General features: G+C 38.3%; 1 protein-coding gene across 1 annotated transcript in view; it reads left to right on the forward strand.

Annotated features, from left to right (window-relative positions):
* LOC137257631 (vacuolar protein sorting-associated protein 35-like) overlaps positions 1-14471 on the forward strand; it is a 134656-nt gene extending 120185 nt beyond the window's left edge. The window contains exons 12-17 of the mRNA XM_067794961.1: positions 407-562; positions 2014-2136; positions 2451-2630; positions 10929-11165; positions 12145-12288; positions 13423-14471. Coding sequence (XP_067651062.1) covers positions 407-562; positions 2014-2136; positions 2451-2630; positions 10929-11165; positions 12145-12288; positions 13423-13599 — 1017 coding nt within the window. The 3' untranslated portion in view covers positions 13600-14471. The remainder of the gene's footprint in view (positions 1-406; positions 563-2013; positions 2137-2450; positions 2631-10928; positions 11166-12144; positions 12289-13422) is intronic.
* Positions 14472-14584: the final 113 nt, after the last annotated feature.

Consider the following 14584-nt stretch of genomic DNA (forward strand, 5'->3'; position numbering starts at 1 on the left):
CCCCTCAGGAAGTGTATTGAGGAGGCGGAAGTTTTATAATGTGGACAATTAAGTTTTACATCAATGTCTTAGTATAATAATATATTACATTGTTAAGAATTTTCATTCTACCATTGCTACATGAAGTGCTTGAATTTGATTTGTCAATCAGTAAAATTAGACATCAATTTTGGATTGAAAATGCATCTGATTTCATAGCCGTTTCACTTAGCTCATAAAGAACACTGCAGCACTATTTCACAGCTTCACAACATCAGAATTTTAGAATTATACACAATGGTGGATTTTGTTAAATTTCTGGTGTGATATTGCATTGATTGTGCTGAGCAATCTCACTCACATATTTTCACACTTGGAAATTAGACATAAAAGTTATGGCCACTAAATGGTGTAACTTCTCTTTCAGGTGGATGCTATTTTGAACATTGTCAACTGCTTAGTCCAAGATCAGCCAGATCAGCCAGAAGAGCTAGATGACCCAGAAGACTTTGCTGAAGAACAAGGCCTCATGGGCAGGTTTATTCATCTGCTGGACTCAGATGATCCAAATCAGCAATTTTTGGTATGTATCACTGAATCTGTATTATAACAAACTGATCCCCACACGAAACAACACAAAAAGTGAGTGGCAATAAGTTGTTCTTAAGTATATGTTGATCTCTTTGGTGAATCTGGCACCAAACATGTTGGACAACTGAATACAGAAGGCTCTATGTTACTCAAGCAGCCCTGTGAGTCAGTTTAAGTTTGAAGCCTACCATTGAGGTAATTAGTTCCCTGATGTATAGCTTATGTAACCATATGGAAGTTTTCTGTTTGGTTTGAACCACAGTGGAGCTCAGGATTGTTCAATTAAAATCAGACAAAAAAATGTAACAGAAGCAATGTGTCTTTGAAAAACTGAAGTCTTGAGAAAAATTATGCAGATTTTCCACAGGTTTAATGGTTGTACAAGGGTGTTTCAATGGCAGTGACAAGGTTGTCTACCGAAAAGGAGTGTAAAGTATTGATTATATGGACCCGAACATGATGCTTTCCGGCATAGTGGAGAAACTTAACTTTTGAAGAGCAAGTCATTTGACTTTCTGATATTTGTCAGAAACTGAAGAATTCCCTTTCCTCATTGAAGACTCTGAACTTATGCATGTAGACACCGCAGTTTGCCAAACTCTACCTTTCATCAACCAACATGATTTTACTGAGGCTGTAGCTATATCTGTTTCACATGCAGTGACCCAGGACCAGAGGGGTGATGACTATTATACACAGCCATTTTCAAGCGATACTGTGTGGGATTTCACATGTCTTCGATTAAATGCTGGCCATTAGATATCTTGGTCCACTCAGTCACATTTCATGGGACAATCAATATAGAGTTGAGTTGTTACGCAAACCGTGGTCTGTGCCTTATATATTCAGAAGATTCACAGATGTTCAGGATGACAACTATTCACCAGATTTTCTTACTCACTCAACTCGTACACTTGTGCAAATCATTTCTGAAGTACACTGTCTTAATACTAAAATCATTTTTGAAGTGAAATTGAACTTTTATATGATACTTTGATTATTTTGTTCAAATTGTTTGATTAATTTGATTCTGATCACACATATTGCAGTAGTACTGTGCAATTGAGGCTTTAGAAGTTTACTAAATGGTTGATTGACAAATATGTTTGTGTTGAGGTTCAAGTTTCCACTTGTGTTGAGGTTCAAGTTTCCACTTGTGTTGAGGTTCAGGTTTCCACTTGTGTTGAGGTTCAAGTTTCCACTTGTGTTGAGGTTCAAGTTTACATTTGTGTTGAAGGTCATCAAATATACCTTACAGAATTTTCTGTCTCATTGGGGAGAAAAATTGGTGTGATTGAAAGTTTTTAAAAGAGATGTGGTAAGGCAGTGTGGACCTTGGAAACAGTTTGTTACTGCCAACAGTATGATATATGCCTATGTTTGTTATGATCATGTTCTACTGTAGTCATGAAATGTCTGGGATCTGATGTCTTTGTGTTACAGATCCTCAACACTGCACGGAAGCACTTTGGTAGTGGAGGTGACAAGAGAATCAAGTTTACATTACCACCAATTGTCTTTGCTGCATATCGATTAGCTTTCAAATATTACACACTCAAGGATGATGTAAGTAGGGGGTTTCCAGTATTGCGTTCTGTTATCTCTGACATTTTGAACATACATGTTTCTTTTTTTAGACTTCAGTTGGATCTAGGGCTATACTCCATTACTATTTTGTGTTGGTAATATTGTAAAGACCCACCATCAGTAAAAAACAGTCAGCAATTGCTGAGATTTAAATACTCTGAAGCTGTGTACTTCTGAAGTTGAAAGACAGTGAACACTTGCAAAGTTCAAACTACAACTACTACAACAGTTATGGTGTTTCAAATTACAGCATGATTGTCACCATGAACAGCCCTGTCACTCTCTCTTTACAGGATGAGAACTGGGAGAAGAAATGTCAAAAGATCTTCCAGTTTTGCCATCAGACTATTGGCGCCCTGCTTAAAGCTGAACAGGCTGAGATCCCCCTCAGGCTTTTTCTACAGGGTGCCTTAGCTGCTGGTCAGATTGAGTTTGACAACTATGAAACTGTGGCCTATGAATTTATGTCCCAGGTAAGGTTTGAACAATGTGAAGATAAAGTATTAAGAAAGATGAGTTGAAATGTTAAAATCAGATAACTACTCAGAGGACTGCAGTTCATAAATAACATATTGGTGATTACTGATATCTGTTTTTCATCCAGTTACCAATGGTATTTCTGAAATGTCACCAATAAACCAGGAATCAGTTTTGGAAAATACATGTACACCAACATGACCTTTCCATCATGTTGGATAGTGTCATCAAAACATATTTTGTGAAGGCCTGTCATGAGGTGCCTATTACATCATATATTTCATGCTCACTTGTGACAAATATGGCATTGAATTACTCATACATTTTATAATCAAATAACAAATACTTTTGCCACCCAAACCAAGTGTCCATTCATAAATGTCCACTATGAATTCTTACAACAGTATTGACTGGTGTGATTGTCACCAGTATTTGAATAAATATTTACAAAATATGTTCGACCACCCCTACAAGGTGTCACTGACCCCTCACAGCCAAGAAACTTTCCATGTTGTCGTTGATTAGTACAGACATGCATGGTGGTAATCCTTTACCAAGTTCCTGAATTGGCAAATTTTCAAGATGTGTGTCTCTGAAACAACTACTTTATGTATGATTCTCTTTCTTCCCAAATGGGTGATTTAGCAATAGTTTCAAAGATTTATTGATTCATCTTTTGTTGAAAAGATGGGAGCCATTACCTTCCTTCCTGTTTTACTGTTTAATTGTGTAGCTTTCCAGTGTTTAGCACGATTGTTGTTTATTATGTTTTATGTCAGGTATGAATCTCCCAAAATGTTCAGCCAGACCACAGGGCGGTTAGAGGTAAAAATTGCCAGCCCTGACTGAAACATGATCAGAACTGTATTTCATGTTGTGAGCTTTTCCCTTAAACAAGGAAGTCACGACATGCTGATCTGCTATGTTACACAAATCTGATCTGGGTGCAGGAAATACCTGGGGCAGGACCCGCCATCCAAACATTCCCTTTAAAAAAAAGGGACAACCTCAGCATCCTAGGGTTGCCAAGGAGCCTTCTCCATGTTCCTGTCTCTAACTGACGCTCTTCTTCCATTGCTGCCACACCTGTGCAAACCATTGATTCCATATCAGATTTATTGCAGCAGCATATGTCGTCTGTCATCAGAGATGGATCAGGTGCATCTGGAAGACGGGGGACGGGGCCCCAAGCTCTGGCTCAAGGATTGCTCCTACCTTTGGGTGATCTGACCCAAGCCTTAGCTCCGGGAAAAGTTCATCTAGGGGACCTAACATGGACCTGGGCTCCAGCCCAGGCTTAAACAGTTTTGCCTTAATGCCTCATGGATGTGCACGTCAGCGCCCTGTACCCAGTCCAGGATGTCTGGGAATCATGTTGCGACAGGCTCGTGCTTCAGCCAGGCACCATTGCACTTTTCACACCAAAAAACATGCAATGGCATTTTTGTCAATGCTACAGCATATCCATTGGCACAACATTTAATATGATCCACAGGTCTTCTATACCTGGGTTATCGTGAATGGCAAAAGTCTCAACTGCATTGGCACTCATTTTAGGGATAAAGGTGCCAGGCTCTAGCAAGGGACAATACAACTCAGGCCTTCTGGCCCTGATCAGCCATCTTAGCCCTTCATGCTCTGCCTCCACTTCTCTGGACTATGAAATCTTGACTGCTGTGACCTGGGAGGAGGTGTTGGACACGGAGGTCCTGTACTCCTTCATACTGCCTCCGATCACTGTCCCTTTGCTGTTCGAGCCACCTTTGGTGCATGAGTGCTTTTATGCCTCCGTTACCTTGGGTGGTTCCACGACTTGCTCCCTGGGCACAGCCAGGCAGGACTGGCAGCTGCCATCTATTTTCAGCCTTCTGACCCATGCTGAAATCAACATATCATTCCATCAAGGAGGTCTATCGTTGTGTGGCACAAAAGCTTTGTGTAGCAGTCCACTCTGCATACCTGTCAGCTTTGCAGGGGGGAGTTAGTTGACTATGACCCAAGTGGTGAAGATTCACGAGTGTGAGAGGCGTCAGAGGCAGTTAGCACTTTCAAGAACTCCAGGTCCTTGTTAGAGCACCTTTTGTTTCAGCATATCCCTCCATGCCAATGAAAGAACTTGCTCAATGGACGGCACGAAGCAGGAGGGTATAAGGCAGGGGCAACTCTGCTACCACACAGCAGCCCTTTCAGGGCAAAAGGAAGCAAATGCATAAATCACTAATTGACATCGTTATAAATGAAACTCCGTCATTAAAACTGCTCAATTTGATCTTTAATTACCTTAAATCTACCTTTTTGACAACAGTGCACAATTCTCAACCGCAAACAAAATTTCAACCAATCAGAGCGGCGCGTCTCCATGACTTAATAGTAGGTATGCAGAATTCATCTACATTTCAGGGGGTAAACTATTTTGTTTACAGGTTTGTACAAACCTGAAATCATGACAGCTGTACTGAAAACTGAAAACTGTATGTTCTCACAATCTACTATCATTTAGTTTTGTCTAATGCTTTGCCTAGTTTCCATCGCTAGGCTCCAATCTGTGTTAGGTGGTATAAACCTACACATTATTTGTCATCATTCACTTGATGCTCAGTTAATGAATTTATAACAGGTATAATTAGTGGTAACGCCATTTGGCATTTATTGTGTCTGGATCGATCAAAGGATTAACCGATAACACGCTGTTTGATTAATTACTTTTATATGGATTTCAATGGGGATTTGTCAAAAGGTAGTGTTTATGTATGTACATTTACTAATCTATACTGAATACACTCTGTCGTGTATAAGTCTATGTGAAAACAACACAGTCTTTCAAAGGATTAACTGCCAGTACATTGATTGATTGCTCATTATTGGCTAACTAAATTACTTTTTTAAAAGAATGACGCACATTGTGCAGTTAGTTGCCAGGTGTGCTGTCTTGGGTGACCAATGGAATTACACAGCAATTTTAAAATCCTGAAACGATACATCACGTTTTCGTATATTAGACTGTTAAAAGACACATCACTTGGGAAATCTGCAGATGAATTATATATCACTTGTTTTGGTGGATATTGATGGATACAAGGAAAGAGCCTGACTTTGCTCCTGTAAATTTAATTTGTTTCAATTTCAATATTTGCATTTTGTTTTTATTAAGTTGAAGTAGCTTTCGACAGAATCGTTTTTGTCGTGAAGTTGTAATGATACAGACGACATACACGAGGGCATGCTTGCGAATTATGATTCATTTAGGCAAACTATAAAATGTCAAGATATTACATTCCTGTTATACATTCTCAGATCGCTTGTTTTTGTTAAGTTTCAAAATGCATACAAGTATGATTATAAAGTAATTAGGATTATGAGACCATATTAGGATTATGAGACAAAAAAATATAAAGACATATATTGACAAGTGTCTACATACTGGTGAGTGAACGTTTACACACCAAGTAAATTTAGCAAGTGAACAAGATTTATTGCGCAGTATTTTCACTTTGACCCCAACCTCGCTTATGTTATGTTACAAGTTGCGTCATGCAAACGCCTTTTGGCCATGATTCAAATACATATTTAACTACTAGTAGAAAGTAGTTTTGATTTTCTAACTTGATGAAAACAAACAATTATCTCATTAATTCAAATGGACTTTAGTCCGTGACTTCATGATTTTCAAAAATGGCGGCGCCCTGTCTGAGAATGAATGATATTTATGTTTGTTTTCACCGGCTTACAGAATCAAAATTACTTTCTACTGGTAGTAAAATATGTATTTTATTGATGGAGTTTGCATGACATTGCTTATAACATAACAATTTCACTCTTGGAAGCGAGGTGGAGGGCAATATAATATTACTTGCAATATTAATGTCACTTCAACCCCAACCTTGCTTCTGTGGAAGAAGTCGTTATGTTACAAGTTGTGTCAAGCAGAATCCCTTCAATATAATATTACTTACTATAATATTGGCACCTCGACCACAACCTCGCATCCGAGGAAGAAAGCGTTATATTCATGCAAAATCCTTTTGGTCAGCAATGTGTAGTAAGCAGTCTTTATTTTATAAACTCAAAACTTGAACTCCATTTTCTGTCATGGAAGCGTGGTAGGGGGCAAACCATCCGATTTAGTATATACCACAGGCACACACAAACAACCAATTTAAGCACAAACTACGAGGTCCGGTGGAAATCTGTGCATAGTGACACCATCACCCGACCCCAAGGAGCAATTGGTGGCAACACAACAATTCGACATGTCTTTGGTGACGTCAAGAAATCAGCAAATTGACGAGCTTCCTACACATTTTGTATACAACTAACTGAAAATCTGGCGACAGAGTTATGTAACCTGTCTGTGTTTTTGTTTGCGGGCGAGAGAGAAGCAGATGGCAACTTTTGAGCGCTTGGTATTAATTAACCACAATTTTTTTTAAAAAAACAATGGTGTTCCATTTATGACTAACCAGAAATCTTTCATATGTAGTGGTAAAAAGAGTACTAAAAAATTGAGTTTAGTTGTTCTTTAATGTCCATTCCATTCCACACATGCAATACGATATCTGAATTAATTATCAATGTAAACAAAAATGTCTCAAAGTAGATTTTGTAAAAGGACAGCTGATGTTAACACGTAGTCTCCCGATACTTTTGTGTTCTTTAACATGTTTTGAGAGGGAAGACTGCAGTGTATCATTTATTCTTTCATTCACATATGTACTTCTTTCTTTTATTCTTTTTCTTTATTTCTTTCATTCATTCACATAATTCTTGCTCTTAATTTTTACTATAATTCATTCATTCATTGTAAAATTCTGACATACAATAAACTGGCTGAAGTTCTGTTAAACAACTGAAGTTGCGCTGGTAATGAGCCAAGTCACTGTGTGCGTTGGAGCCATGACGAGGCACACGTTAATAAGAACAAATGGTAAAGAAAACAAGTGAGTGACCGATCCCTGTTGTAGATTATCCCTGCTCCTATTAATGGATACCAGTGACTTTGATATCCTGAAGCAAGCAGGCACAATATCTCTCTCTCCTTCAGGAGGTGTGGCAGTTTCTGCTATTGTGCAACCAGTTCATCATATGGGCTGTGTCTGTTAACCCCCAGGGTAGACAAGAGTTGATGCTCGATTGGGGTATATGCAGTATTGTCTCCTGGTTGTTCAATTTCCCTTTGGGGTGATAAACCAGATACAATTGTTTTTGCTCTCAAATTCCCAATCTGAGAGTGTTAGCCAACGATGCTTGGCACACCTTTGTTTACCAGTAATTCTCAGGTTTCTGGCTCAGCCTCCTGCACTATTACCTTTTCTACTGGACCGTCTATCCCCGGATTCAGTGCATTGTGATGTACGGAATCACCTTCACACAAGAGGAATTTTTGTGCTGTTTTCACTCACAATTTCGTATTCGCGGAAAATGTTGGATTCATCAAGCATTCAGTATGGGGATAGATGCGCCCATTTCTGTAGATTTTAGTCTTGGTGTTGGAATTCCTCCAGTCTTTGTTCGAAGCCAGTCTTGTAGCTTCAAATGTTCAAGGATATTCTACAGCTGTTTCAGTACTTCACTTTCCTGTAGACAGTGTACTCAAGGAGCACCACCCTCAGCACCTGTCAGCTCTTTAACTCCAGCTGTTAACGGCTATTCTTGTGATGGTAGCATCTTGAAGGCCAACTGTTTTTTTATAAGGACAGAATCAGCATTGTTTGACAAATACTTACCATCCTAAGACAGAGAGCACCTTTCATGTAATGGCACCTATTGAATTTCCTGCTTTCACTCAGCCTTCCCTGCCTGGTACCTATCTACGACATGCTCATGTCTTAGATGTCTGTAAGACTCTCAAGGCTTATATCACACAAACAAAGGATATCCATGAGGTTAATCAATTGTTTTGTTGTTATGGCGGGGCTAAGGCTGATCTCCAGCAAAAAAGCAAACCATTTCTAGGTGGTTTGTCTGTTCCATTTGTATGGGCTATACTCACAAAGGTCATATACTTCCTGAGGGTCTGAAAGCTCATTCTGTTAAGGCAGTTGCTACATCTAAAGCATATTCTGCAGCCCTGAACATGGAGGAGATGTCTATGGAACCAACAGAGAACATCCATACATCACTATCAACTTGATAGATACTCCAGTGAGTAACTTACTGTGTGATATTTTTGCTTCATGATCTTGGTATGTTGGACCCCTGACCATGGTTCATGCCCTTACTCAACTGTTTGTTGAGACCAGGTAAGTGAGTTTTTATCCCCCCTGGCATGTAATGCAGAGGGATATAGCCAACACCTCGTCTGTCCGTCAGTAATCATTTTGTTTCCGGAGCATAACTCAGAAAGCGTTCTATATTTTTAGACCAAACTTGATAGATATAGTAATTTCAGCCTATGGTTGTGCCTTTTGCTATTTACAGATTTTTGGCATTTATATTTTTTTTGTATTTTCATGGAACATTTTGGTGTTAGTCTTATGGTGGGGTGGGCTTCGTTTCCGGAGCAGAACTCAGAAAACATTCAATATTTGTCTGCAAAACTGGGTAGATATATCAGTCATAACCTAAAGTGGTGCCTTTTGCTATGTACAGGTTTTTGTGATGTATTATTTTCTGGGTTTCCATGGAAATGTTTTGGACATAGTCTCCAATTGAACGGATGGGCTTTATTTCCAGAGCTGAACTCAAAAAACATTCAATATTTTTCTGCAAAATCTGGTAGATATATCAGTCTGAAGTTGAATTGGTGCCTTTTGCCATTTACAGGTTTTTGTGATTTATTATTTTCTCGGGTTTCCATGGAAGTGTTTCGGACATAGTCTCAAAAGTGAGAGGTGTGTTTCGTTTCCGGAGCAGAACTCAAAAACTTCTTAATATCTGTCAGTGTTACTTGGTAGATATGTGTGGCAGACCCCAAAGTGGTGCCTTTTGCTATTTGCATGTTTTTCTGATTTATTATTTTCTCCATTTCTATGGAAACGTTTCGGACTTAGTCTCAAAATGGAAGAAAGGGCCTTGTTTCTGGAGCAGAACTCAAAAACCATTCAATATTTTTCTGCAAAACTTGGTAGATATATCAGTCAGAAGCTGAAGTGGTGCCTTTTGCTATGTACAGGTTTTTGTGATTTATTATTTTCTGGGTTTCCATGGAAATGTTTCAGACATAGTCTCAAAAGTGAGAGGTGTGTTTCGTTTCCGGACCAGAACTCAAAAACTTCTTAATATCTGTCAGTGTTACTCAGTAGATATGTGTGGCAGACCCCAAAGTGGTGCCTTTTGCTATTTGCATGTTTTTCTGATTTATTATTTTCTCCATTTCTATGGAAACGTTTCGGACTTCAAAATGTCTCAAAATGGAGGGATGGGCTTCGTTTCCAGTTCAGTATTTTTCTGTAAAACTTGGTAGATATATCAATCAGAACCTAGAGTGGTGCCTTTTGCTACTTTTTATCGGTTTCCATGGAACGTTTCAGACTTACTCTCAAAAGTGAGAGGTGTGTTCCGCTTTCGGAGCAGAACTCAAAAACTTCTTAATATCTGTCGGTAAAACTTGAAAGATATATGTGACAGACCCAAAGTGGTGCCTTTTGCTGTTTACAGGTTTTTATGATGTATTATTTTCATGGTTCCATGAACACATTGCTGACATTGTTTCCGGAGCACAACTCAAAAGCCATTTCATATCTTTCAAAAGATCTTGGCAGATATACGAAATGGTGAGTTTTTCTGATTACAGATATATGGCATTTACATTTTTTCATGAATTCCGTGGAAACAGTTCTGACTTTGTCTAAAAACGCAATAAGTAACTGTCAGATGATTTGTCCTTTCAAGTATGTGGGGGCCGGGGGCATATGTCGTCTTCTGATGACTCTTGTTTAGTTCTGCTCTGGAGACGAAGCCCATCCCTCCATTCTGAGACGAAGTCTGACACATGTCCATGAAAACAGAGAAAATAGTAAATCACAACAACCTGTAAATAGCAAAAGGCACCACTTTGGGGTCTGCCAGGTTTTACTGACACCCACCATAAAACTAACACCAAACTTTTCCATGGAAAAAACAAAAGAAATAAAAATGCTCAAAATCCATAAATAGTGAAAGCCACAACCATAGGTTCAGATTATTATATCTATCAAGTTTGGTCTAAAGATATTGAACAGTTTTTGAGTTATGCGTCAGAAACTAAATGATGATGGATGAGGTGTTTGCTATGTCCCTCCGCAATACATGCCGGGGAAATAAAATAAGTGTGTGAATGTAGTGATGCCAAGATCAATTTATGTTTGTGATTTCAGGCATTTTCCCTGTATGAAGATGAAATCAGTGACAGCAAGGCCCAGTTGGCTGCCATCTCTCTCATCATTGGTACATTAGAGCAGATGTCCTGTTTTGGAGAGGAGAATCATGAACCTCTCCGAACACAGTGTGCTTTGGCAGCATCTAAGCTCTTGAAGAAACCAGACCAGTGTCGAGGTGTTTCAACTTGCTCCCATCTCTTCTGGTCAGGAAAATCTGCTGCAAATCAAGGGGAGGTAAGGGACGGGAGGAATATCTATTAGTTGGGCTGACAAATGTCTTTGCTCAGCCATCACAAGTGTGAAGTGTGAGAGACTTACTTCAGACGTCATATATTCTCCTTGGGACTGGTTCGTATTTGACACTGAAGGCCAAAATAAGTGAAAATTCAGGAACAATGCACATGCAGAATGTTCAGAGGTGGGAGAGGTCTCACCACCTGTTTCAGAAGATACCGAGTAATGACTCTGCAAATTGTATTACCTTGTTTACTGTCTCAGCAACAATGATTTGTATTCTAGATTTTGAAAACATAATACCATTATCCCAGCTTGGCGCTGACAGACCAGCCTTTTGGCAATTCCATGTTTTGCATTGTTACAAAATTTTGTACCAAAGTGTCAAAAGTATAGGGCAGGAGTTATCTTTTTCTCTTATCAAAAGTTGTGTAGGGTGCTGTTTTCCCAGTGTATTAATTACTTCAGGAGCCACATTATCTTACCAAATCTTTGTTACATCATAATCAAAACACATCAATTTCTTGCTCAACAACGATATAAGAATCTATACCGAAATGTCACATCATGTATGATAAAGCAGTTGTCATCTGTAAAGTCTTAATTCCTTGTAATATGATGGGCTCAGATTTTAGTTTAAGCAGTAATGAGCTATTACATCTGATTTAGAATGGACATTTGCAGGTTTTCACTTTCATTGTTGCACTGCACTGGACGTGTAATTCAACAGCATTAGTGATATCATCAAAGTTAAAGTGGTTATTTGAGTAGCTTGAATATGGTGTAAGAAATGTTGCTTTGTGCATGACACAAGAAGTTGCTTTTGATAAAGTTGTATGCTTTATGACAGTAATCATGGTTCAAAAGAACAGTTCATAGAACAGTAGTAGTGCCAGGCTCACACACATAAAGCAGGGTAAAATGCAGTAATTGTGTTGGACAAAATTGTGGAGTTTTATTATTTATGGTTTATTTGCAGATGCAAGATGGGAAAAGAGTGTCAGACTGTCTCAAGAAAGGGGTAAAGATAGCAAATCAGTGCATGGACAACTCAGTACAAGTTCAGTTGTTTGTTGAGCTGCTCAATCACTACATCTACTTCTTTGAGAAAGGTTGTGATCAAGTAAGTATCATTATTATCCACAGGGGTCCAAAGCTTTGTGTGTTTGGGTAATAGTTTTCAAAAATACAAATCTAGACTTTTGCATTCATCCATTGCTTTTTTTTATATATTATGAAGAACATCTTATTTCATATTTGGACTGGTATACTCATTACATAAAATGAACCTCCCAATGGTGAAAACCTGATCGAAAACTGGACAGCCAGCCGACTATTGTAATGTGCTGTACTATCAAACCTTGTGTTTTTCTCAAAATAATTGTGTTGAGTTTTTCTGCTTTTTACCTTTCTGCTCATCATATTCAATTTAACTCCATTTCATATTTGACCACTGATCATCACATTAGCACTATCCTGCTTTGAAGAAACACCTGGCCTCCCTTCAGTAAATAGCAATGGGTTCCATAATTCTCTTAACTCAGAAACAGAAAACAGCTCTCATTAGTCAATTTCCATGGGTGTGATTATTGTATTTATGTGTTATTTTATAAGGAAATAAATCTTAACATATATTATTTAATTCTCACTGTATGGAGTCTGATTGAACGTGTTTATCCATATTTCATAACTTTCAAATATGATGGACAGGTGTTTCTCCAGTTGCAGCATCAAAGTTATTGTCAATTCAGAAAATGTCGTCAATATCAGTTATCATTCCTTGAAATAATTCTATTGATTAATTAAAATGACACTTTTTAAAACCATAATTTTAAAACTATAATTAACCATGCCTTATACTGGCTGCAAGCCAGAATCATCATTTTGTATACTACTCTTTGACATGCATCACACCTCCACTCTTGAAGACTTGTTTGTGCAAGTGGAGTGGGACAATTTTTATGGTACATGTAATTGTAAAGTTGAATGGAAATGTGTTGTACTGCATAGTATGTTTTATTGTTCTTTCAATGGAGTTTCGTGAATACCAAACGACGGAAGTAACGAACTAATTTCAGTGGTCCCTTGAAGTTCATTATAAAAGTATCTTACTGCAATTGTAAAGTTGATTAACAATGCAGAATTTCAAATACAACAGATTTAGTTTGTGGTTTCTGACCACTGAAAGTTTCTTTGTTTTTTCCACTACCTTGCCTATTATGCAATTGCAACATCTTACTCATTAATTTTTTTCCAGATATCTGTTCAAGTGTTGAATCAGATCATTTCAAAAATACGGGAATATCTTCCAAACCTGGAAGCCAATGAGGAGACAGAGCAAATCAATAAGCACTTTAACAACACTCTGGAGCACCTGCAGCTACGATCAGAGAGAAAAGACACCGAACAGCCATATGAAGGCTTGGTACTGTAAATGGCCTCTGTAGGGCATTTTTGTGTACTTAACACCTTTGTAAGAATAGTTCAACATACTTTTACACGATGGTTGCAAGATGTGGTTGGGTGGGGGAAGTTTTACCAATGACTAGGCAGATTTTTGTTAGGTTCAGTGGCAAATATATTGAGACAAACAATGACTGAAAGGATTGACCTAATCCTTCAGGAAGATACCCATCATCATAACAGGGCTCACATTTGTCCCCGACATTTATGTAAACAATATTAAGGATTGTGTATCCAGCCATGCATCAGGGTTGGTAACTTGAACATTTTACCAGCCCTAAACGGATTTAACCAGACACCAAGATTTCACTCAGATGTATGGAAACACCAACCATCAGGCCCCAGACTATCAAGCTGGCTAGCTTTAAAACTTAGACTGTCCATCAGAAATCTAGCATATCTTGGTCAGATGGGCCTAATTTCATTATTACACAAGTCAACCGAGTTGGTATTTGCATGGCATGTTTTTTAATAGATTAACGTGTTTCAATCTGATTTTACCAAGCATCATGTTTCTGCTGCAAAGACTTGTGTTTGCACCGATTGAATGGAATTTGTTTTCATGGTAGTTACAAGTAATGTGATTCATCATGTTCCCTCAACTTCGTGGCAACTGACAATAGTGGGAAAAAGAATACACTACTTCTGAAAAAACTGCTGTACGATCATTGTGCTAGAATGCTTTACCTTATTATCTGCATTGACATGACAAGAACATGAAGTCATGGATGTTATATACTGTATTAACAAAATGACATTCTTGGCCATAAATTTAAAAATACAAACCTTATGTGTTTTTGTTATACTGTTAGCTGTCAATAAAGAAATGACTGATGAAAGCAATTTTTCTATGAGTTTTCATTGTGTTTGTACGAGATATAATGCTGTAACTGGGGGCAATGGTGGCCCAGTGGATACCAGTATCAAATATCTCTGATTATGTGTCCAAGTTCATC

This window comes from Haliotis asinina, chromosome 12 (genome assembly GCF_037392515.1).
Source record: "Haliotis asinina isolate JCU_RB_2024 chromosome 12, JCU_Hal_asi_v2, whole genome shotgun sequence".
Taxonomy (NCBI): Eukaryota; Metazoa; Mollusca; class Gastropoda; order Lepetellida; family Haliotidae; genus Haliotis; species Haliotis asinina.